The sequence below is a fragment of the Arachis hypogaea genome, chromosome 18 (genome assembly GCF_003086295.3).
Source record: "Arachis hypogaea cultivar Tifrunner chromosome 18, arahy.Tifrunner.gnm2.J5K5, whole genome shotgun sequence".
In the NCBI taxonomy this organism is placed as follows: domain Eukaryota; kingdom Viridiplantae; phylum Streptophyta; class Magnoliopsida; order Fabales; family Fabaceae; genus Arachis; species Arachis hypogaea.
In genome coordinates, this window is record NC_092053.1 from 8,879,690 (window position 1) to 8,903,176 (window position 23,487).

The 23,487-nt window shown below is 36.5% G+C and overlaps 3 protein-coding genes across 4 annotated transcripts; all 3 read right to left on the reverse strand.

Annotated features, from left to right (window-relative positions):
- Window positions 1-304: 304 nt before the first annotated feature.
- Window positions 305-4,530, reverse strand: LOC112772258 (G-type lectin S-receptor-like serine/threonine-protein kinase At4g03230). Of its 2 annotated transcripts, XM_025817162.3 has the most exons (8): window positions 3,152-4,527; window positions 2,592-3,074; window positions 2,343-2,465; window positions 2,026-2,231; window positions 1,697-1,907; window positions 1,217-1,454; window positions 952-1,102; window positions 305-844 (listed from the first exon to the last, which is right to left on the reverse strand). In XM_025817162.3, exons 1-8 carry the CDS (start codon window positions 4,419-4,421, stop codon window positions 512-514), a joined length of 3,015 nt encoding a protein of 1,004 aa, XP_025672947.1. In that variant the 5' UTR covers window positions 4,422-4,527; the 3' UTR covers window positions 305-511. The 2 variants fall into 2 exon arrangements, 1 of the variants encoding a protein (XP_025672947.1); XR_011876640.1 differs by lacking the exon at window positions 1,217-1,454 and having other exon boundaries at window positions 3,152-4,530.
- A 728-nt stretch (window positions 4,531-5,258) lies between these two features.
- On the reverse strand, window positions 5,259-17,658 carry LOC112769248 (uncharacterized). The gene is made up of 21 exons (XM_072224751.1): window positions 16,176-17,658; window positions 15,648-16,100; window positions 15,389-15,511; window positions 15,100-15,302; window positions 14,789-14,999; window positions 14,451-14,688; window positions 14,195-14,345; window positions 13,804-14,103; window positions 13,496-13,574; window positions 13,113-13,304; window positions 11,250-11,491; window positions 11,066-11,133; window positions 10,050-10,602; window positions 8,119-9,517; window positions 7,566-8,036; window positions 7,301-7,462; window positions 6,831-7,036; window positions 6,508-6,715; window positions 6,159-6,396; window positions 5,889-6,039; window positions 5,259-5,793 (listed from the first exon to the last, which is right to left on the reverse strand). The coding sequence occupies exons 1-21, from the start codon at window positions 17,509-17,511 to the stop codon at window positions 5,488-5,490; spliced, it is 7,290 nt and encodes a 2,429-aa protein (XP_072080852.1). The 5' UTR covers window positions 17,512-17,658; the 3' UTR covers window positions 5,259-5,487.
- An 872-nt stretch (window positions 17,659-18,530) lies between these two features.
- On the reverse strand, window positions 18,531-23,024 carry LOC112769249 (G-type lectin S-receptor-like serine/threonine-protein kinase At4g03230). The gene is made up of 8 exons (XM_025813702.3): window positions 21,301-23,024; window positions 20,734-21,192; window positions 20,444-20,560; window positions 20,151-20,353; window positions 19,839-20,049; window positions 19,482-19,719; window positions 19,223-19,373; window positions 18,531-19,132 (listed from the first exon to the last, which is right to left on the reverse strand). Exons 1-8 carry the CDS (start codon window positions 22,661-22,663, stop codon window positions 18,827-18,829), a joined length of 3,048 nt encoding a protein of 1,015 aa, XP_025669487.1. The 5' UTR covers window positions 22,664-23,024; the 3' UTR covers window positions 18,531-18,826.
- Window positions 23,025-23,487: the final 463 nt, after the last annotated feature.

A 23,487-nucleotide genomic window follows, 5' to 3' on the forward strand; every position in this document is an offset into this window, starting at 1 on the left:
TCGCGACAGATTAATCATTAGTTTAAAAACAGTTTTATACACAAATGATTAATTTAACCAGCAAAATTATTCTTGTTTTATTTAATTTAATTATTTTATATTTTATTATCAAGAGCAATCCCGAGAACAAACTAATCAAATAACAAACATTTGTTCCTTTATTATTATTATTATTTTGTTTAATAAACACAAACGTGTTACTTTCCATGTATATCCTGAACAACAAGGACTCTATATATTATGACTCAACAAATGAAATAAAACATACGTGATAATGATAATAAAGCATATCATGGCCAACGAATTATAGTTCAAATGGCATATTTTCTTTATACTCACTTAGAAATAGCCAGTTTCACTCCTAACTTTGGAAAAAAAATAAAATAAAACATATCATGAATATAAGTTTGCATAAAAACGCATGCCTAGAAAGAAGAAGAAATACGAAGCCACGCACTGTGCACAGAGCAAACTAGAAAGAAGAAGAAATAAACGCCTTGATCATCATGTTCTACCGACCTTCTAGAATGCTACTAGTACTATCAAATTGAATACTTGTTATTTCTGGTCTGCTGGAAGTTGTTTCAGGTTTACTTGAAGAAGTTGTGGTGGAGAGGGCTCTTCTGCCTCCAAAAAAAGTTGGTTGTTTTGGAGTTTTAATGGTTGCAGTCTCACTGTCAAGCAATGTCACAACATTTGACATGGTTGGCCTATCACCTGGATCATCTTGTACACACAAGAGTCCAATATGTGCGCATCTAATAAATTGATTCGCATTGCAACTTTCACCTAAAGACTTGTCCATTAACTCCAGCAACTTGTTCTGTGTCCATAGTGTCCAAGCCTGGAACAATTTGTTAGCAAAATAATCATGATACTAATTAGCTAGATTGCATAAAAGAAATTAAATGGAAAGAAAACAAAGACTTCAACATGTGAAACACAACTTACATAATCCAAAAGGCTTAGATATTCGTCGTATTGGGAGAATTTTGTATTCTTTTTTCCACTGATAATCTCAAGTATGATTACACCAAAACTGAAAACATCAGATTTGGTCGAGCAACGTCCATCTCTTGCATACTCCGGTGACATATATCCACTAAAAAATTTAGAATAAGTTGGTATAATTTATAAAAAAAAAACTATTTATTTTTGTATTGGAACTAATTAAAATTGTTAAGATTCTCAATAAGATGAATTAAAATTAACTTACTAAGTTCCTACTACTCTCTTTGTGTCAGTTTCGATATCTTTATTTGTGACTATTTTCGCCAATCCAAAATCTGAAATTTTTGGTTTCATCTCCTCATCTAATAGAATATTACTGGTTTTTAAATCTCTATGGATTACTCGCAATCTAGAATCTTGATGAAGATACAGCATTCCTCGAGCAATTCCAACAATGATGTCGAACCGGATTTGCCAATTCAAAAATACACTTTGTGTTGGATCTGCTTAGATGTTCATTTTCGATAAAAAGAAATCATGCAATTAGTAAACATGATATATTTGAAATGCACCATAAATAATGTTAATAAATATATTTGTAAACGAACACATATAGACACTATTTTTAGATTTTCATTGTCACACCATTTTTTTTCTCATTTAACTGGCATGATGTCAAAGAAATTAAGTGCAAAATTATGATATATGAAACTATAAATGAGTATTTATGTATTGTAATACTAACCGAATATAATCGAGTCTAAACTCTTGTGCCGCATATACTCGTAAATTAGAATTTTTTCTTGTCCTCTAATGCAATAGCCCCTTAGTCGAACAAGATTTCGATGTTGAAGTTTAGCGATCAAAACAACTTCATTTTTAAATTCATGTAAGCCTTGTGATGAAATACTTGAAAGCCTCTTTATCGCAACAACTTCACCATTTTGGAGCTTACCCTAAAATTAAAAATCAATAGATGACATCATCAAAATTTTGGTGAGGAATTCCATAAAAACAAATGGTTAAGAAGAAACTAAAGTAACTAACTCAAACAGAGATATATCGTATATTCACCTTATAGACAGGTCCATAGCCTCCACGTCCAAGCTTATTTGCATCTGAGAAGTTATCTGTTGCTTCTAATATACTTTCAAAATCAAAATAAGGCACCTCTATGCCTTCATTGTCTTCTTCTTCTAATCCCTCCTCCTCAATCAAATCCTTCACATCCTTTTCATTGTCAAATAAGCGCCCTCGATTTCTCTTATTGCTTTTCTTGTCTGAATTGAAATAGTAGTTAAATAGGCAAATAAAATATCCACTGTATTTGTGCTGATAAAACAAAAGTTTTCCAAACCTATTCAAAATTCTAAAGTAATTGAAACAGTTACCTTCCTTCCTTTTTCTGTTGCATAAGTAAGCAAAGATAATTGCACATGCCAGAGTAATCACGCTTGTAAGAGTTATTCCAAGAATCAAATATGTTTTGCCACTTGAATTTCCTTTACTAGGAACTACAGAAGAAGAAGAAAGAGAACGAACACCATATTTAAAAAAAAAATGTAAACTACTTATCAAACAAACTTGTTTTCTTGTTATTTTAAACTATATAGAAACTTATATGTTATTAGTTTGATTACCTTGCTTACAAGTTAGAGAATCACCATCCCAACGATAATTGACATCGCAAATGCACCTCGTTCCATTTCTTGTTGCTTTGCAAGTTGAATGATTCCATCCCTCACAATTTTGTGAGTGAGTGCAGATTGGTTCATGTGGCGGTTCCCAAGTGACCTCTATTTCATCTTCGTCAAGGCAATCATTGGTCACACTAAATGGAGATCCAATGTGGAGACTTTCATCGCTGCTAAATGTCTCATATGTGCAGTAAGTGACTGAGGGGTCAACTTGAATAACGAACTTTTTGGATTCAACATCCATGCTAGTAACTTTATGATGGATAGTAGTGCCACTCGTGGAAGTTCTAGTAATGAATGTAAGCTGATCTGTTGAGCGGTTACAACTGAAGTTGAAGTAACTGGGGTCACCACAATTTGGCCCAGTGCTTAACGGATAAGGAACTGTGTTTATCCCACAAGGTTCACAGGTTCTTGTAGTTGGCTCTGCGAGCAGTGGTTAAATAACAATTTAGTTAAACATATCAAATCATCTGAGAGTTCTCAGTTAGACAAATATATACCTATATCTGATTTGTCTAGGCGGACGAAGAGGTTACGAAGGTGATCATCTTCAACATCTTGAACTGTATCTAATTCCTGTGTCCATATCCAACACCTGTAACCGTTGACATCAGCTTCAACATAGGAATACGCCTGGCAGTGACTACAGTTCTGAAGGCATCTTTCTTTGCATTCTGATTCATTCTCTGCAGGGTATTTTCCATCCGGGATTCCAGGTTTCACCTTAACTAACTCCAAGAAAGCACTTCTACCTTCTCCTCCGCCGCCACCACATGATTCTTCTGTGGCTGTCCTTCTAACACATCCGTTGTTCTCATCGCTAACTTCTGCTCTCTTGAAGCCAGGTAAGCAGTTACAAGGTTTGTAGTTATTACCGTTACAGCTTGTGAAGTGGCCGCAAAAGTTGTACTGGTCGCAGGGGCTCGCCGGAGCCTTCCACCGAACCAACCAATCGTGTCCGAAGCTGTCCCAAACCAGAAGCTTAAGCTCTCCGGTATTCTTCATCACCAACATGGTGTTGTCAAAGTTGTCAGAAGTGTTTGTTCCGGTGCTGAAGTTGGTGAGCATGTAAGATATTATGGCATCGAAATCTGAATCCAAGTGCTTCCCACTCTCCCAATAGCGTTGCCAATTCTTTAAGATAGCATAAGAAGGGTTGTACTTGTACTTGTAGCTGTAGTCATCACCGTCCCCGGCGATCTGAAAAGTGAATGATCCAGTTCTAGGATTATCATCGCTGCTCCAAGAAGTTAGTTTCACCTCCGAGTCCATTTTCATGCCGGCGAGAAACGTGTCTGTGGGGTGAAGGAAGCTTTGGTAGATGATGGCTTCGTCAAGTACCATCATCAGCACTAGGTTCCCAGAATCGAATAGCTTCACTGTCCTGTTTCTTGACGTAGAAGCTTCATTCCTTGAAGACCAATAACATGTTTGGCCAGAACCTGATGTATCTGTTACAGTGATTCTTCCATCATTGGCAATTCGAAACACTCCAACGTTGGGATTTGAAATAGGATTGTCTCTGTTGGCAACCCATATTACTGTTTGCGGTCCTGGATACTGTGATTGATTGTACCATATTCCTAGGTAACTTCTTGTAGGGCTTCCAGGAGGAGAAAAGAAGCCTAGTACGAATTTGTTCTTGGCTGAAGAAAGAACACTTGTTGTTCCGGTTATGTTTTCACCAACGTTCAAGAAATCTTTTGCTAAACATGAATGGAAAGTGCACAGCAAACAATGGAGGGAGAGAAAGGCTGTTCTGTATTTCATGTTGTTATTAATTATTAGCTAATAAGATCAGTAGTGACCAAATTTGTTGTAATTGTGATCCTTTTAAAAACTACTAAAACATTATGTGGATGCTTTATCAATCATATCTATGCATCTTTTAGTTTTTTTCAAAAGAGAAAAACTTTTGTTTTCAAAAAGTCAGAAACTGAGATTGAGATTGGAGAATTGGAATTCAGTATTGTATTTGGTGGTTAGATATTAAAACTAAAATTTCAGTCATGGGATACAAAATTTTAATCTCTTTAGTACCTCTAAAGAATAGTGATACAAGGACTAAAATTTATTAGGACAGAAGCTAAAACTTTAATAACATATCTTTTCAAAAATACTTTCATTTAATTTTTTAAATTCTAAATCTACCTCTCAATCTCCATATTTATCTTAAACTAAACATAATATTGAGATATAACTCAGTCTATTATATTTTATACCAAACACAATACAAAGACTTAATTTAATCTAAGTCTCTCAATCTCAATCTCTTTTCCAAATGCAGTCTAAAAGCAATGCTTCAGCTATTGACCGAGGCAAATTAAAGTGACTGCTGCAAGCACCGCACCAAACAATAATAATATTTCAACTCAAAAACAAACTTTTTACATTTTCTCTTTTCCTAACTTTCACCTTAAACTCTAAAAAAGATGTGTACATGCATAAGAGTGTAATTACACAGCTAACATTCATCTTAGAGTTTACATGTTACGTTCTTAAGGGGAAAAAAAGTCTATTTTTTACAGCAGAGAAGATTACTTTTTTAGTTTTTTTCTTTTTTATATATTTGAGCATTACCAACTTCAATGTTATTAAGGATATGCATAAGGAAAAGCCTTGTTTCTTCATGTTTTACCCTGTGAATAGTCTCAATACAATTTGAATAAAAATGCACCCCTTAGCAAGGCAATAGTTACGTCAAACATTGATCAATTTGGAGGTTAGGACTTGCTGCAAAGAAATGCAATAAAAATGAACCAAACGCTTTAGAAAGCAGATTCAGATCCACGGAAGACGCAAAAACATATCATTTGATGCCTTGAGCCTTCTTACTCTATCGACCTTCCTGATAATGAGTGGTACTCTCAAATTGCATATTTATTTCTGTTGATTTACTGGAAGAAGTTGTGGGTTGGCCTCTACTGGCAAAAAATGTTGGTTGTTTTGGGGTTGGAAGGGTTGAAGTCTCACTATCGAGCATGGTCACTACACTTGACATGCTTGGTCGGTCACCTGGTTCATCTTGGACACACAAGAGTGCAACATGTGCACACCTAATAAACTGATTCTCAGTGCAACTTTCTACTAAGCTCATGTACATTAAATCTATCAACTTATTCTCTGTCCACAGTTTCCAGGCCTGCAACAATCTTGAAAGAAAATAATAATAAGTAATCACACTTACATAGCTAAAAGAAATTTGAAGGGAAATTATTGGACTAGGGTGAGACTTACGTAGCCTAAAAGGCTTGGAACTTGGCTGGATTGATAAAATCCAGTGTTCTTTTTTCCACTTATAATCTCTAATAAGACTACACCAAAGCTGAAAACATCAGATTTGGTCGAAAAGAGTCCATCTAATGCATATTCAGGAGACATATATCCACTGTAAAAAGAAAAAATCGTCAGTAATTAACATGAGAGCAATCTTTAACTATGAATTAATAATATCATGCCAAAACATATACAAACTATCAATTTTCCAATCACTGGCTTCAAACTTACTAAGTACCCACTACTCTCTCTGTGTTCGTCTCAGTTTCTTTGCCTCCTACTATTCTTGCCAAGCCAAAATCTGAAATTTTAGGTTGCATCATTTTATCCAAAAGAATGTTGCTAGTTTTTAAATCTCGATGAATTACTCTTAGTCTGGAGTCTTGATGAAGGTATAATATTCCTCGAGCAACTCCTAAAATGATGTCAAACCGTATTTGCCAATCCAAATGTACACTTTGTTTAGGATCTTTGCAGAATTCCAAATTTGCATGCCAATGAAAGCAGTTACAGTTAGTAATTGAACTAGATATATTTGGAATGAACTAAATCATGCTGATAGATATACTTTGGGACTAACCGAAAATAAATGAGTCTAAGCTTTTGTTAGGCATATACTCATAGAGTAAAATCTTTTCTTCTCCTTTGATGCAATAGCCTCTTAGCCTTACAAGATTTCGATGCTGTAATTTGGCTATCAAAACAACCTCATTCTTAAACTCAAGTAAACCTTGTGATGAAATACTTGAAAGCCGTTTTACTGCAACAACTTCATCTTGAAGCTTACCCTGAAAAAACAAATAACATGTTATGTCATTCTCCGAAACTTAATTAGCTAGAAAGTAGAAAGTAACTAAACAAAAATGGACAGATAGATCTATATATATATGCCTCGTTGATCACCTTGTAGACCGGTCCATAACCACCTCGTCCAAGCTTATTTGCATCAGAGAAGTTATCTGTTGCTATTAGTATGCTCTCAAAATCAAAGTATGGTACTTCTATGTCTTCATGGTCTTTTTCTTCAAATCCTTCAACCTCCATCAAATCCTTCACATGTCTCTCACTGTCATAAAATCTCCCTCGATTTCTCTGAATTTTATCCTTGTCTGAAAATTTGTAAACAGGCAGAGATAACAATGGGCTTTTTTTTTTTTTTTAATTAAAAGCAGCTGATACAACTTTATGTGAATGAAAAATTTCTCAAATAGAAAAAGAGTTTAATTTTGATGCTACAGGTTCATTCAATCATATTCCTATTTTTTGAGATAATCATTCAGGCGATGATTGTGAAAAGTAATTATTTTTTATCCTATGACGATACATAATTAAATGCAATGCATTTGTAAAACTATTCTTATAAAGAAAGTTACCTTTTTTGTAAGTTATTTTCCTTCTACATAAATAAGCAGAAACTACAGCACATGCCAGAACAACCACACTTCCAAGAGTTACTCCGATAATCAAAGACTTTTGGCTTTTTGAGTTTTCTTTTCTTACCTTTTGTTCTGTACCACCAGCAATGGCTATTGCTTCTGCAAAAGAAAGATCAAGTAGGATGAATGCTTGAGTGAATTTTATACATAGTATGTTGAGTGAATTAGCAAGAATGAGTGATCAACAAAATAACATGCTTACCGTTACTATCACAATTAAGAGAAGCGTTATTCCAACGATAGTTTGAATTGCAAAGACACCTGTTAGAATCTCCTGTTTTTTCACAAGTTGAGTGGTTCCAACCCTTACAATCCACTGATTCATTGCAGATGGGTTCAGAAGGTGGTAGCCAAGTAACCTCTACTTCATCTTCTGTGCGGCACTCGTTAGTCACGTTAAACGGAAAATGAATTTGCAGAGTTTTGTCGTTACGAGTTTGCAGATTACAATAAGTTTCCGCAGAAGTGACTTTGATGACGAACTTTCTAGAATCTGCGTCAATGCTAATAACTGTGTAACCGTCACTTGTCGTAGTAGGTACGAAACTAAGGTCTCCTGTTGAGCGGTTGCAACTGAAAGTGAAGTACAGTGGATCACCACAATTCCGTCCAGTGCTCAACGGATAAGGGACTATGTTTGCTCCGCAAGGCTCACAACTTCTTGGAGTTGCTTCTGCAATGCCTCATCAAAACATCATAATTGGTTGTTGGAAATTAATGTATGAGTAAGAAAAAGCATGATATTGAAAGTATACCTATGTCTGATATATCTACCCGGACAGAGAGATTTCTGCCAAAGTATCCTTCTTGGAGTGTAATTAAATCGTGTGTCCAAATCCTGCAAGTAGAGAAACTAAGGTCACGCCTTGTAGTGTCCTGAGGAACACTATAAGAGTAGGCCTGGCACTTGGGGCACATTTGAAGGCACTTGTTCTTGCAATCACTTTCATTTGCTTCCGTGTAATATATATCCGGGTTTCGCACTTTCACCATCACCAAATTCAAGAACCTTATGCCTTCTCCACACCACGATGATGCCGCTGATTTTCTAGCACAATAGTTACTTCCGCTAACTTGGTTAAATCCCGGTAAACACTTGCATCGCTCCCCGTTGTTGTCTTTGCAGGTGGAGAAGTTGCCGCAAGCATTGTATGAGTCGCAGAAGCTCTGTGGAGCTTTCCAGAAAAAGGACCAATCACCTTGGAAACCCTCTCTTGTTCGAAACTGAAGCTCCCCAGTTGAATTCATCAATAGCCTTTTATTCTCGTAGTTCGTAGGACTCAGATTACCTTGTTTCGTTGAAGAGCTGAAGTTGCTCAAAAAGTAAGCTACAGCATCAAACTCTGAATCTGGATTCAAGTCTTCGTTTTGTCCACTACTCTCCCAATAGAGCTTATTGTTTTTCAAGATTATGTAACGAGGGTTGTCCCCTGCTGTTTGAGACATGATCTTGAAGGTGAAGTTCCCAGGTCGTGGATCACTGTCACCACTCCAACAAGTTAGTTCCATGGTTGTGTCCATTTTCATACCCGGAAGAAACGTGTCTGTGGGGTGTTGGAAACTCTGCCATATATTCTCATCGTTTTGGAACAATACTAGGTTCCCTGAATCCATTAGCTTCACTGTCCTGTTTCTTGATGAAGACCCTTCAAGTTCAGAGGACCAGTAATAACTCTTGCTTGATGATCCGTCTTTGTCTTTGACCACAAGGTTTCCATCACCTGCAATTTGGAACACTCCAACATGGGAATTCAAGATTGGTTTGTCTCTATTGGCCACCCATACCACTGTCGGCAGTTCTGATGAGAAGGTCTGTGATTGGTAGTACCATATTCCAAGGTAAGTCTCTGTTGGGTTTCCAGCAGGAGAAAAGAAGCCTAATACAAATCTTTGTCCAGCTGAAACAAGAACACTTGTAGTTCCAGTTATGTTTTGGCCAGGATTTAAGAAATCTCTTGCCAAACAGGACTTAAAGGAGCATGGCAACTGCAGATAGAAGAGGAAGAGGAAAGTGATTGTTCTCATGTTACCTGTTAAGGTCAATAATGGAGGTTTGGTAGTTTTATGCATGTCATGACAAAAAATGGGGTATGCTATAGAACATGTGGGTATTATTAATTTGTTATCCTCCTTCAGCTGCAATTTGCACACAAACTGCTAGGTTGATACAATTGTCCTTCTCCTACTACCACATTGGGTATTATTAATTTGTTATCCTCCTCCATCATAATATTCCGGTATGTACTTAGCTTTAGTTTCAACATGAATATATAAATAAAAAGTAATACTCCCCACAAGGACTCGTGACTTGCTGGCTGCCATGCTAGTCCAAGTCGTTGTAAATCTATGAAGCATAAACACGGACACGGACACGGGACACGACACGACACACGACACGGCGACACGCGGATTTTAAAAAATTGTCGGACACGGGGACACGCATATACTAATAATATAATATATTTAAATAGAAATATGTCTTAATAGAGATATTTTCAAAAACAACCATATGATATGCATTTTTTCTAAAGTGTATAGGTATTCAAAAGATAAAATTCTAAACTCCTATGTCTTAATAGAGATAGTAAGAATTTTGTACATCACATGTACACAAAAAAAAAAGTTATCTAAAGTCATTATTTCTCCATCATATATGGTTGATATCTTCATCATTAGAAAAAGTCACTCTTTCCAACTTCGGTTCATCAAGAGAAAGGTGAGCAACTTCAAGAACACCATTTTCTTCATCAATTGGTGAAAAAGCATCTCCAGCAATATCCCACATCATAGTTTCTCCTTTATTATATTGTGGAGTTTTTCTTGAAAGAAGACGAAAATTAGTGTGGACAAATACTAAATTTTCTGCACGATTAGGCTTTAACTTGTTTCTTTTTAGGGAATGGATAAAAAAATATGTGCTCCAATTCCTTTCACAACAAGAAGATGAAGATGGTTGCCCTAGTAGCCTAAGAGCAATTGGTTGAAGAAATTTTGCTTTACTACCATGAATTAGCCACCAAGACTTTGCATCAACTATGCCTCTATCATTCAAAGAGTCATAATCATCAAAGACACCTCTACCATCAGAAAAACTTGCAAATTCAATGTTTACCTTTCTCCTCTCTTCTTCATTAGGAAAATACCTCTTCAAGCATTTAACTCTCTCATTAGTGATCTCAATATCTTGATGAGGAGAAACTCGTGTAAGATCTTCTCTCAACCATTGGTGGCTATAATACCTATATAATTAGTGTTTAAGCATAAATTAATAATGATTCAATTATCTTTACTTATAAATAAAAGTTATAAACAATAAATGTAAAAAGTTACCTTGGATTCAATGAATGTGCTAAACAATGAAAAGGTGTGCTACTTTTTGTCCATCTTTGAACTAATATTGAGTGCACAACATCGTAGAAGGACGATGACTCTTGTTCATCTTTTCTTTCATAGAGATATATAGCACTTTTTACTTTCTTGATCATTGAATCCCACATCTCATGGACTAAATGAAGAGTAGGTGCATCTGTGTCTGTACTTCTTAAAACATCATAAATAGGATTTGTGAAAGCAAAAATATAATCAATTTTTTGCCACCAATTTTCACTCAAAATCTTTTCTGTAACAACCTCAGCTCTGCCAATATTACCTTCCTTGTATGAAGACCACTTCTCACTTATAACCATCTCTTTGAGGCCTTACTTTAACAACCTAAATCTTTTGAGCATCACAATAGTAGAAGCAAATCGAGTAGGAGCAACATTAAGCAACTTCAATGTATTAAATTCATTGAAAATAGATAACCTCATATGATGATTAACAATAAAATTTTTTATAAAAGAAGCATCGTCAGCAATTTGAGTAATCCATGAGCGTTTTTATAGACAAAATTATTCTTCTCTGTATGCTTAGCTGCACAAATGTCCTTTAAAGCAAGGTTGAGGGTATGAACAACACAAAGAGTCCAAAAAACAGATGAAAATTCAGCTTCAATCAATAAACCAGCCGCTTTACAAACCGGCGCATTATCAGTCACAATCTGCACTACATTTGAGAGACCGACTTCTCTTATCACATCTCTTATTTGCTTTGCAACATAATCCTTGTCTTTGATCTCATCTGCACAATCTACAGCTTTCAAAAACATAGGCCCACTTTCAGTTACATCCATAAAATTAAGAAGAGGCCTCCTTTGGAGATTGGTGTACGAATTGTAAATCACACTTTTCACATCTCGTACCACTAACCAGCAAGTGCACTGGGTCGTCCAAGTAATACCTTACGTGAGTAAGGGTCGAATCCCACGGAGATTGTTGGCTTGAAGCAATCTATGGTTATCTTGTAATTCTTAGTCAGGATATCAATTATAATTATCAGTTTGGATTGCGAAAAATAAAAGAGCATGAATTAAATACTTGTTATGCAGTAATGGAGAATATGTTGGAGTTTTGGAGATGCTTTGTCTTCTGAATCTCTGCTTTCCCCCTGTCTTCTTCTTCACGCACGCAAGGTTCCTCCTATGACAAGCTGTGTGTTGGTGGATCACCGTTGTCAATGGCTACCATCCGTCCTCTCAGTGAAAATGGTCCAGGTGCGCTGTCATCGCACGGCTAATCATCTGTCGGTTCTCACTCATGCTGGAATAGGATCTATTGATCCTTTTGTATCTATCACTACGTCCAACCCTTGTGAGTTTGAAGCTCGTCACAGTCATTCAATCCCTGAATCCTACTCGGAATACCACAGACAAAGTTTAGACTTTCCGGATTCTCAAGAATGCTGCCAATGGATTCTAGCTTATACCACGAAGATTCTGATTAAGGAATCCAAGAGATACTCATTTAATCGAAGGTAGAACAGGAGTGGTTGTCAGACACGCGTTCATAGATTGAGAATGGTGATGAGTGTCACGGATCATCACATTCATCATATTGAAGTGCGAATGAACATCTTAGATAGAAACAAGCGTGTTTGAATAGAAAACAGACATAATTGCGTTAATTCATCGAGACACAGCAGAGCTCTTCACCCCCAACAATGGAGTTTAGAGACTCATGCCGTCAAAGAGTATAAAGTTCAGATCTAAAAATGTCATGAGGTGCAAAATAATTCTCTAAAAGTTGTTTAAATACTAAACTAGTAACCTAGGTTTACAGAAAATGAGTAAACTAAGATAGATAGTGCAGAAATCCACTTCTGGGGCCCACTTGGTGTGTGCTGGGGCTGAGACTTGAGCTTTACACGTGCCTAGGCTGTTTCTAGAGTTAAACGCCAGGTTGTAACCTGTTTTTGGCGTTTAACTCCAACTTGTAACCTGTTTCTGGCGTTTAACGCCAGAATGCAACATGGAACTGGCGTTGAACGCCAGTTTACGTCGTCTATCCTTGAGAAAAGTATGGACTATTATATATTTCTGGAAAGCCCTGGATGTCTACTTTCCAACGCAATTGAGAGTGCACCAATTGGAATTCTATAGCTCCAAAAAATCTATTTCCAGTGCAGGGAGGTCAGAATCCAACAGCATCAGCAGTCCTTTTTCAGCCTGAATCAGATTTTTGCTCAGCTCTCTCAATTTCAGCCAGAAATTACCTGAAATCACAGAAAAACATATAAACTCATAGTAAAGTCTAGAAATGTGATTTTTATTTAAAAACTAATAAAAATATAATAAAAAGTGACTAAAACATATTAAAAACTACCTAAAAATAATGCCAAAAAGCGTATAAATTATCTGCTCATCAGGAATCACTCCATCCATCACTTACAATGCTCACTCCCTTTCCACTCCATGAATTCTTAGTAGGTTCTAACATTCTCTCCACATGTTGCTTCTCTTTCTCAAACAAAGTTGTCCTCAATTTATTATATCCAGGAGGAATATAACCATCAATATAATTATTGGCAGCATAAGAAAAAGCTTTGACAAAATACGGATTTTTTGCTAGATGAAAAGGTAATCCAAATGAAAAAATATTCTAGCAATATGTAAATCTAGAGTCTCCCTTGCATTCACATTAAAAGCTTTCTCTAAAGGTCCAGTAGCTCTTCTTTTTCTTGAATCAAGTTCACTTGCATTAGATAAGGGTGGAAGAGGAATTGACTTAGCCTTTTTACTTTCATGCAACAATGTACTTTCACTATCAAGTTTCTTAAGTTCTTCAAGCTTTGTTGATGTAACTTTTGCACAAAATCTAATTTCTTTTCCTGAAATCTTCAATAAATGAGCACACTAGTCATAGCTTAAATTTGTGTGATTCCATTTTCTTTACATTTTATCTTTCTTTCTTTTTCTAACGTTTATTTAGCTTAAACCTTACACGATAATCAGCGAAAAGGATCATATCAAGATAAATTTCATGATCCAAAGAGCATCTTAAATTAATCTTTCAAAGAATTTTCTATCATATTTTAGTCTAATCCACCATGTACTATATCTATCTTCCTTCTTGATAACTGCTCTCAACTGGCATAGTTGTCTCTGGTTTGCTTGAAGAAGAAGCAGTAGTGCTCCTAGTCCTTCTAACTGCATAAAATGTTGGTTGTGTAGGAATAGGGATGGTTGCAATCTCGCTATCAAGCATTGTCACAACATTTGACATGGTTGGTCGATCACCTGGTTCATCTTGCACACACAAGAGTGCAATTTGTGAACACTTGATAAATTGATTCTCGTTGCAATTTCCACTGAAAGATGCATCCATTAAATCCGTAAGCCTATTCTCTGTCCATAATCCCCATGCCTGAGATAATGTCCATTATTGTAATCAAGTCAGCATAACAACAAAACAAAAGAACAATAACAAAGAGTACTGTAAGATACGAAAAACATACATATCCCAAAAGGGTAACAGTTTGTTTGAATTGATAGAATCCTGTGTTCTTTTTTCCACTTAGAATCTCTAATATGACTACACCAAAACTGAAAACATCAGATTTGATTGAGAAAAATCCATCCAAAGCATACTCTGGTGCCATATATCCACTGAAAAAAGATTTATTGTAACATGTCACAAAACTAATCTCCATGTGTAAATATCTTCTGATAAAATATGTTATGATTACAATTGCATAGTCTTGGAGAACTTACTATGTTCCCATGACTCTCTCTGTGCTTGCTTCAGTTTCTTTTCCTCCAAATATTTTTGCAAGTCCAAAATCTGAAATCTTTGGTGTCATATCCATGTCTAAAAGAATGTTGCTAGTTTTTAGATCTCTATGAATTACTCTTAGTATAGAGTCTTGGTGAAGATATAGCAATCCTCGTGCAATGCCCAAAATTATGTCAAATCGCATTTGCCAGTTCAGGAGCAGAGTTCGTGTCCGATCTACCACATGGATGTTCAAAGAAACAAGGTTAATAATTTATGAAAACAAAAATTAAGATTTACTTCCTGTAAGTTACATAATGGACCATGTGAGATATACCAAATATAAATGAGTCCAAACTTTTGTTTGGCATATATTCATAGAGTAAGATTTTTTCATCCCCTTTTACACAGTAGCCTCTGAGTCTAACAAGGTTCCGATGTTGGAGTTTGGCAATTAAAACAGTCTCATTCTTGAACTCCTCTAACCCTTGAGTAGAAACACTTGAAAGCCTTTTTACTGCAATGTCTTGACCTCCAGGAAACCTTGCCTAAATAACAGTTAATCCATGCATATGTCATGACAAACTCTTGCATAGCTTGATTGCTTAGTTTGCAAGAAATTAAAGTTAAATGAACTAACTAAATTACCTTGTAAACTGGTCCATAACCTCCTTGTCCAAGCTTGTTTGAATCTGAGAAATTATCAGTAGCTGCTACAATGCTTCCAAAAGTGTAAAATGGCACTTCAATCCCTTTACTGTCTTTTTCTTCTAAACGTCCCAAACCAATTAAAGCTTTAACATGCCTTTCAGTGTCATACAAGCTCTCCTGAATTTGAATGTTTTCCCTGTCTGAACTCAATACAGAGATGAATTATGATCATTATGAAGATGAGATGTGTGTGAATAATTGAAAGTGCAAAACCAAAAATTTTTACCTATCACTTTTTTTCTCCTCACATAAGCAAATACCATTGTGCTTGCTAGAAAAATCACACCAGCAAGAGTTACTATGAGAATCAAATGTACTCGGTCCCTCAAATGATTTTTTGATTTCTCATCTGTGCAATGAAGTAAATAAAATGCATAGAATAATTATAATGTAGAACCCCAAAATTTCTGGACTAATGTCTTAGCCTAGCAGCCTAGCATAAATGATTCATCTAACCTTGAGATTACATAGGATAGAAACCTAACCTTGCATACAATTTGAAATTGAGGAATTCCATTGATATTTTGGATCACAAAGGCACTTGTTTTTCCCTTCAATTGTTGGCATGCATCTTGAATGGGGAAAACCCCTGCAGTCATTAGGCTCGTTACAAGGTCGTTCGAGTGGCGGTTGCCAACTGATCTCTATTTGATCCTCTTTAAAGCACCAGTTAGTCACATCAAATGGAGGATCAGGTTTTTCATTTTGATAGATGTAATCACAATGATATGTATCATCCGTTTCGATGTAAAACTTTCTGGCATTTTCGTCGATCCAAGTAACTCTTTTCAATTGTCCTCCGGGCATCATGAAACTTACCTGCCCTGTTGAGTAGCTGCAATTGAACTTATAGTATTCCGGGTCTCCACAGTTTGGCCCTGTACTTAGCGGATAAGGAATTGTATATATTCCGCAAGGATTACATGCCACTGTTCGCCCTGCACAGAAATATATACACTTCAGGCTCAGTTCAACTTGTTACAATTTTGGTTGCCAAATCATGTAAAATTTACCTATATCTGAACTCTTGACAAGAACAGCAAGATCACCACCAGCGACTTGGTCTACTTGAAGAGTAGTTAAATCATTTGTCCAAATCTGACACGAAGAAGAAGTAACGACACGATAGTTGTTAGAAGTGTTGTATGCATAAGCCTGGCACTGTGGATGAGACATGTTAAAGCACAAAAACTTGCATTCTGCTTCAGTCTCTGTGTTATATTCCTTTTGATCTAACTCATCGAGTCTTATGTTAGGTAAATTGAGGAACACCATGTCTCTATTGTCGCCATGGGATTCTGACTTTCTCACACATCCTGGGAATTTCATCCCCATTTCATAGCTCTGAGTTTCATACTCTGAAGCGAGCCTAAACCCTGGCAAACACTTGCATGGCATCCAATCATGGACGTTGCAGCTGCTAAAGGTACCACAGAAATTGTGTATCTTGCATATGCTTGAAGGCTGCTTCCATTGCATGATCCATTCAGATTTTTCCCACTTCCAAAATTGTAACTCTCCTGTAGAGTTCATCACGATCCTTGTGTCTTGGTATAAATAGTACAACGATTTCGAAGTGTTTGTGTTGACATACTTGGATCGACGATTTTCTGCACCGGTGAAGTTTGTCAAGTAGTCAAGCACATCAGGGGACAAATCATCGGAATTGAGTCCATCATTCTCCCAGTGAAGTTGGTTTTGGCCATCCATGATTCTGAAACGGTTGTTTCCTGTTTGAGACATCTTGAAGGTGAAGAAGCTCTCTCTTCCACCGCCAATGCCGTCGTATCTCCAAGAAGTAAGTTCCATGGATCTGTCTATTTCCATTCCGGGAAGAAACGTGTCTGTTGGGTCTTGAAAGCTTTGCCAAATTATGTAGCTTGTTCCATTGCCATCATCATCATGCTGGAACAACACTAAGTTCCCAGAGTCGGTTAACTTGACTGTTCTGTTATTGGAACTGGATTTATCAAGTTTAGAAGACCAGAACGTTGACCCTGATTCATTTGTGACTAGAAGATTTCCATCTTGTGCAATTTGGAAGACTCCTCCACCATTGGAACCCAGAACAGGATTGTCTCTATTTGCAACCCAAACCATTACTGTTTTTCCTGGGTAAGTTCTGTTGGTGTTGTACCATATTCCGAGGTAACTTTGACTTGGGTTTTCCAGAGGAGAGAAGAAGCCTAGTACGAATTTTTCACCAGCTGAAGCAAGAACTTTTGTAGTTCTAGGTATGCTTTGGCCGGTGATTAGAGTATCTTGTGCAGAATGCGCCTGCAAAAAATCATAGAGGAGGAAGAGTAGAAGAAGAAGAAGAGTGATTGTTCTCATGTTAGTTATCATCATTTCATTTCATTCATTGATTGTCATGGAAACTACTTTGTTTTTAAACCTAACAGCACTCAACTGGGGGGACATTCATCAATGGTTGAAAAAATACTATTCAAAGTTCAGAATCTCTCATTATTTATTGGTCATTAATAATTATTTTCCTCCTATTATAAGTTTGATTTGTATATTTGTAATTTGTTTTCCACCTCATCAGTTAAGTATCTAACAAAGTATAATAAGTAATAACAATGTGGGAAAAGGTTCCATTTTTTTCTCTCCAAAATATCACTTTCACAATTGACCCATGTAGAAACAATAAGATACATAATCCTCAGTTCCAACTTTTCATATAATAATAACAAAATATACTTGTGACTTCTGAATCCAAGAAATTGTCTACGACATGTGTCTTTACTCCTTAGCTTTTTGCTGCCAATATAAATAAACAATTCAACAAGTTGACTTAGTCAATTATGACTGATACTATGCCTTACCTCTCTTGGTGCTATACAAATACAAGTCAAAGTCGTCGGGTGAGATGCTAGCAGCTAGCAAGTGTAGCTACAATATTTTATGGAGTAGTAAAAAATTAATTAGCTAAAGAAAAAGAAGAGATACTATTTAAAACAAGTATGCTTGCAGTGGCTAATCGGGTACCTAAATCTTGATAATAGTCTCAATCATTGATATATCTTAACCTTTGTAAAACCTCGTCTCTAGAGAGCTCTTGTTACTCCTTTGGAACTGTGCAGTTGACTAAGTTATGCTAGAAAAACAATGGTTTCGGTGTTCCTTGGTGAGAGGTTTTTCGTTCGATGAGTGCTTTTAACTTTCTGTTTATTTGAAAAAAGTTTAAGTGGCTTCAAAACTAGTCAATTTATTGGTGTTTACAACAAATTACTTGCCAAAAAAGATCTTACAATAGTATATATAACTTGAACCTGTGTTCTTGTACAAAATATGTTTTGAACCATTATACACAAACTTCCATTAGCTTATTTTCAACTATCTTATTTCACAGGACAATGAATCTCTTTGTATTAACACGTTTCACATATTATATTTCGGCAAATTCATACTAAAAGTTGATATTTAACCAATTACAGTTTGTTAGTATTTGCAGAGATAGAAGAGAAATGGCACAATGTGCCAAATATGTGGATTTCTGCACCTCCATAGGTTCCTTGCAGAGGAATCAACATTGCTCTTCTTATAAGCACACAGCTATAGCTTAAATTTTTCATGATTCTATTTTCTTTAAACCCTATATACCATAACTTTTCATGATTCTATTTTCTACCATATTAGAGTCTAATCCACCATGTACTATCTATCTCCCTTCTTGATAACTGCTCTCAATTTGCATGGTTGTTTCTGGTCTGCTCGAAGAAGATGCAGTAGTGCTTGTAGTCCTTCTAATTGCATAAAATGTTGGTTGCGTAGGAATAGGGATGGTTGCAATTTCGCTATCAAGCATTGTCACAACAGTTGACATGGTTGGTCGATCACCTGGTTCATCTTGCACACACAAGAGTGCAATTTGTGCACACTTCGTAAATTGATTCTCATTGCAAGTTCCACTGAAAGATGTATCCATTAAATTCATAAGTCTATTCTCTGTCCATAGTCCCCATGCCTGAGATAATGTCCATTATTGTAATACAGTCAGCAAAACAAACAAAACAAAAGAACAATAACAATGAGTTAGAAGATATGGTAAACATACATATCCCAAAAGGGTAGCAGTTTGTTTGAATTGAAAGAATCCTGTGTTCTTTTTTCCACTGAGAATCTCTAATAAGACTACACCAAAGCTGAAAACATCGGATTTGATTGAAAAATACCCGTCCAAAGCATATTCTGGTGCCATATATCCACTACAAAAGAAAAAAAAATCGATTGTTATATGTGGCAAACTAATAATCATGAGTAAATATCGGCTAATGAACAATATGTTTACAATTGCTTAGTCTTAGAAAACTTACTAGGTTCCCACAACTCTCTCTGTGCTTGCTTCGGTCTCTTTCCCTCCAAATATTTTTGCAAGGCCGAAGTCTGAAATCTTTGGAGTCATATCCTCATCTAGAAGAATGTTGCTAGATTTTAGATCTCTATGAATTATTCTTAGTCTAGAGTCTTGGTGAAGATAAAGCAATCCTCGTGCAATGCCTAGGATTATGTCAAACCGCATTGGCCATTCAAGGAGTAAAGTTCTTGAACGGTCTTTAATTTCAGTGTTTGAAAACACATCAAAAGGATCAAGGTTAGTACATTTATGATAACAAAAATCAAACTCTACTTCTTGAAAGTTACAAAATACAATATGTGAAAGTGAAACATACCAAATATGAAAGAGTCCAAGCTCTTGTTCGGCATGTATTCATAAAGTAAAATCTTCTCATCTCCCTTTATGCAATAGCCTCTGAGTCTAACAAGGTTCCGATGTTGGAGTTTGGCAATCAAAACAATCTCATTTTTGAATTCCTCTAAGCCTTGTGTTGAAAAACTTGAAAGCCTTTTTACAGCAATATCTTGGCCTCCGAGAAACCTTCCCTGAACAACAATAATCTATTGTCATGAAAAAATCTTGCACAGATTCATTGCTGAGTTAGCAAGAAATCTAATGTTAAATGAACTAAGAAAAATTAAATAACCTTGTAGACTGGTCCATAACCTCCTCTTCCAAGCTTGTTTGACTCAGAGAAATTATCAGTAGCTGCTACAATGCTTCTGTAAGTATAAAAAGGCACTTCAATGCTTTCACTGTGTTTGTCTTCTAAACCTCCCAAACCTATCAAACCTTTGACTTGTCTTTCACTATCATGCAAGCTCTCCTGTATTAGAATGTTCGCCCTGTCTGAATTCCATAGCTCATTTTGATTAGCATCTAAGAAGAATATAGTTGTGTGAGTAATTCAATGTTCAAAACCAAAATTAAAGTTCTTACCAATCTTGGGGTTTGTCTTGATTCTCCATACATATGCAAATATCACTGGAAATGCTAGCAAAAGCATGACTGTAAGAGTTACAACCAATAGCAATTTGTGGTTTTTTGATTCCTCTCCTGTGAAAGCAAGGAAAGAGGATAAAGATCATCAAAATGATGCAGCCAAAACACCTTCATTGACACGATGTACTACTTAACATTTTAGTTAAGCCGTTTCTCCAAGAAACATGAAAATTTCTTTCTGAAATTCTAAAAAGTGAAAATTGCCAGAGTTAAGAAGGGTGGCTAACCTTGAGTACAACTAAGAGTTGAGGCATCCCAGTGATATTTTGAATGGCAAAAGCACCTCTTTTCCCCTGGATGAAATTTTTGTCGGCATGTTGAATGAGGCCAACCATTGCAGTCTGTGAGGTGATTACAGGGGGGTTCTGGCGCTGGATCCCAACTGACCTCAATTTCATCTGCTCCGTAGCACCAGTTGGTGACATTAAAGGGAGGATCAAGGACTCTATTTTGACTGCTGGAATCACAGCGATAAGAATTGCTGGTTTGAATGTAAAACCTTCTAGTATTTTGGTCTACCCAAGTAACTCGGTACGATTCTCCACTGGGGATTGTGAAGTTAAGCTGCCCTGTTGAGTTGTTGCAGATGAACTTGTTGTAGGTGGCATCCCCACAGCTTGGTCCAGTGCTTAGGGGATAAGGAATTACGTATATACCACAAGGCTCACAAGATTTTGCCTTTGGTGCTGCACAACATAAATTATAGGAAGAGACACCCGTATGTATAAATCTTAACACTTTCTCTAACACAAAAACTTAAACTAACAGGATGAGACACATGAATAATTATATACCTATATCTGAACGGTTGACCAGAACAGAAAGAGAAGCAGTAGCAGCACCATCATCTTGGACCACTTGAAGAGTAGTTAAATCCTGTGTCCAAATTCCACATGTGAGAGGAACACGATCATAATCTGAAACAGAGCGATTATACGAATAAGCTTGGCACCGGGGAAGATGCATGTGAAGGCACGAAATCCGGCATTCATCTTCGCTTTCTGCGGGGGATTTGAAGTCTGGTGCGGTCACTCTCACCATGGTCAAGTTAATGAACATCATGCCTCTGCTGTCAGACAGTGATAGTGTACTTCTGTTACATCCTGGGAATCTGGACCCTCCCTCATCGCTCTGAATCTGATTCTCCTTAAACCCTGGTAAACATTTGCAGATCCTCAAATCATCTGCAATGTCGCAGCTACTAAAGTTGCCGCAAAAATTATATATATGGCACTTGTCCGATGGCTGGTTCGATAACATCGTCCATCCTGCACCTGTAGAGTCTTCCTCTTCCCACTTCAGATACTGTATCTCCCCTGAAGAGTTCATCACAATTCTTGTGTTCATGTATTTCTTATAAAAGGTTTCCCAGGTCCCAGTGCTGGATTTGTTCATAGTGGCTGAAAGTTTCATCGTCCGATTCACACCTTTCGTACGTGAAGACGTAGGGATATCGATCTCTGTCCAGTTAGTTAAATATTCGAGTTTGTCAGGGCTCAGTGCATCTGAATTGAGTCCATCATTTTCCCAATAGAGTTGATCATTCAAGTAGATGACATAACGCTTCTTCCGATAATTTTGAGTTGGAACCATCTTGAAGGTGAAGTTTCCACTCCTTAATTCCATGCCATCCATGTCCATCTGCATTCCCGGAAGAAACGTGTCTGTGGGGTGTTGGAAGCTTTGCCATATGTAATCTCCATCTTCTTCTTCATGGAACAATACCAGATTCCCAGAATCCATTAGCTGCACTCTCCTTGTTTTGTTCGTCGCCGTGGATGCAGAGCTTATTGATGTGGACCAATAGCGTCCTTTACTCGATGCATCTTCTAGTACAAGGTTTCCATCATCTGCAATATGAAAGACTCCAACATTGGAACTCACAACAGGAATGTCTCTGTTGGCAACCCATACCACTGTTTGTTTTCCAGGGTATTGTGTTTGATCACTGTTGTACCATATCCCCAGGTAACTTTCTGATTTGTTTTCGGGACGAGGAAAGAAGCCTAGTACAAATCTCTGTCCAGCTGAAACAAGAAAGCTTGATGAAGATTCTGAAGTTATGTTTTGGCCAGACTCCATAATATCTTTTGCTACAACCACTTGAGAAGTGCATTGCAGCAATGAAACAAGGAAAACTACAAGAGTAGTTCGCATGTTACTGCTAGTTCTGCTAGGAGAATAATGGCGAAATTTTTTATAGTGCTTGTGAGTTGTGATCCTTCATTGCTTATTGATTCTCTGGTGAAGAAATTATGACACAATGTTAATGATCCTTCCTAATACAGATGATGTATGGGACCACTTTTCAGTTTGCATGAAGGAAATAACAAAAAAACAAAATCATATTTAAGGACTTATTTGTAATTTCAGTAAGTTCAGTGGTGGACTAATCTATCACATGATCCAAGACATATGGAAGACTTGCTAGTAGACCTTGTTCAGCCACCCAAATTTATACGTGATGATAATGCATATATTTTCCACAGGTTTGAACGAATGACATGTTATGTGATGCATGCATGCCTGGCTGCTCACATTCAAATTATTTATATTTGAGACTAACTTTACATTGTAAATGTCAGCATCATACCTGACTATGTAGTAATTAATGACATTTATTGTATAATAATACTAGAAAAAATAATATATATTAATTATAGTGACAATTAATAAATATCAAATAAAATAAATTTAAAGTGTTTTGACAGAATTTTTTTTTCTCAAATATTATTGTTCATTTTATTTCTTACTGCATATTCCTCTAACGCAATTCTTATTCTTAATTAATGCAACCGCGTTGGACATGCACTAGTACTAGTCTTCGTGGGTCATATAAAATAATTAATAAATTGCCGCGACATTTAACCCCTGCATGCTTATGTAGAACTCATGCAAGCCCGAGTCAAAGTCTTCGTTATTTGTCAGCTTCTACTTGTTTATATTTGTGGTCTCTGTCTGCACTTCATATATTTACAATT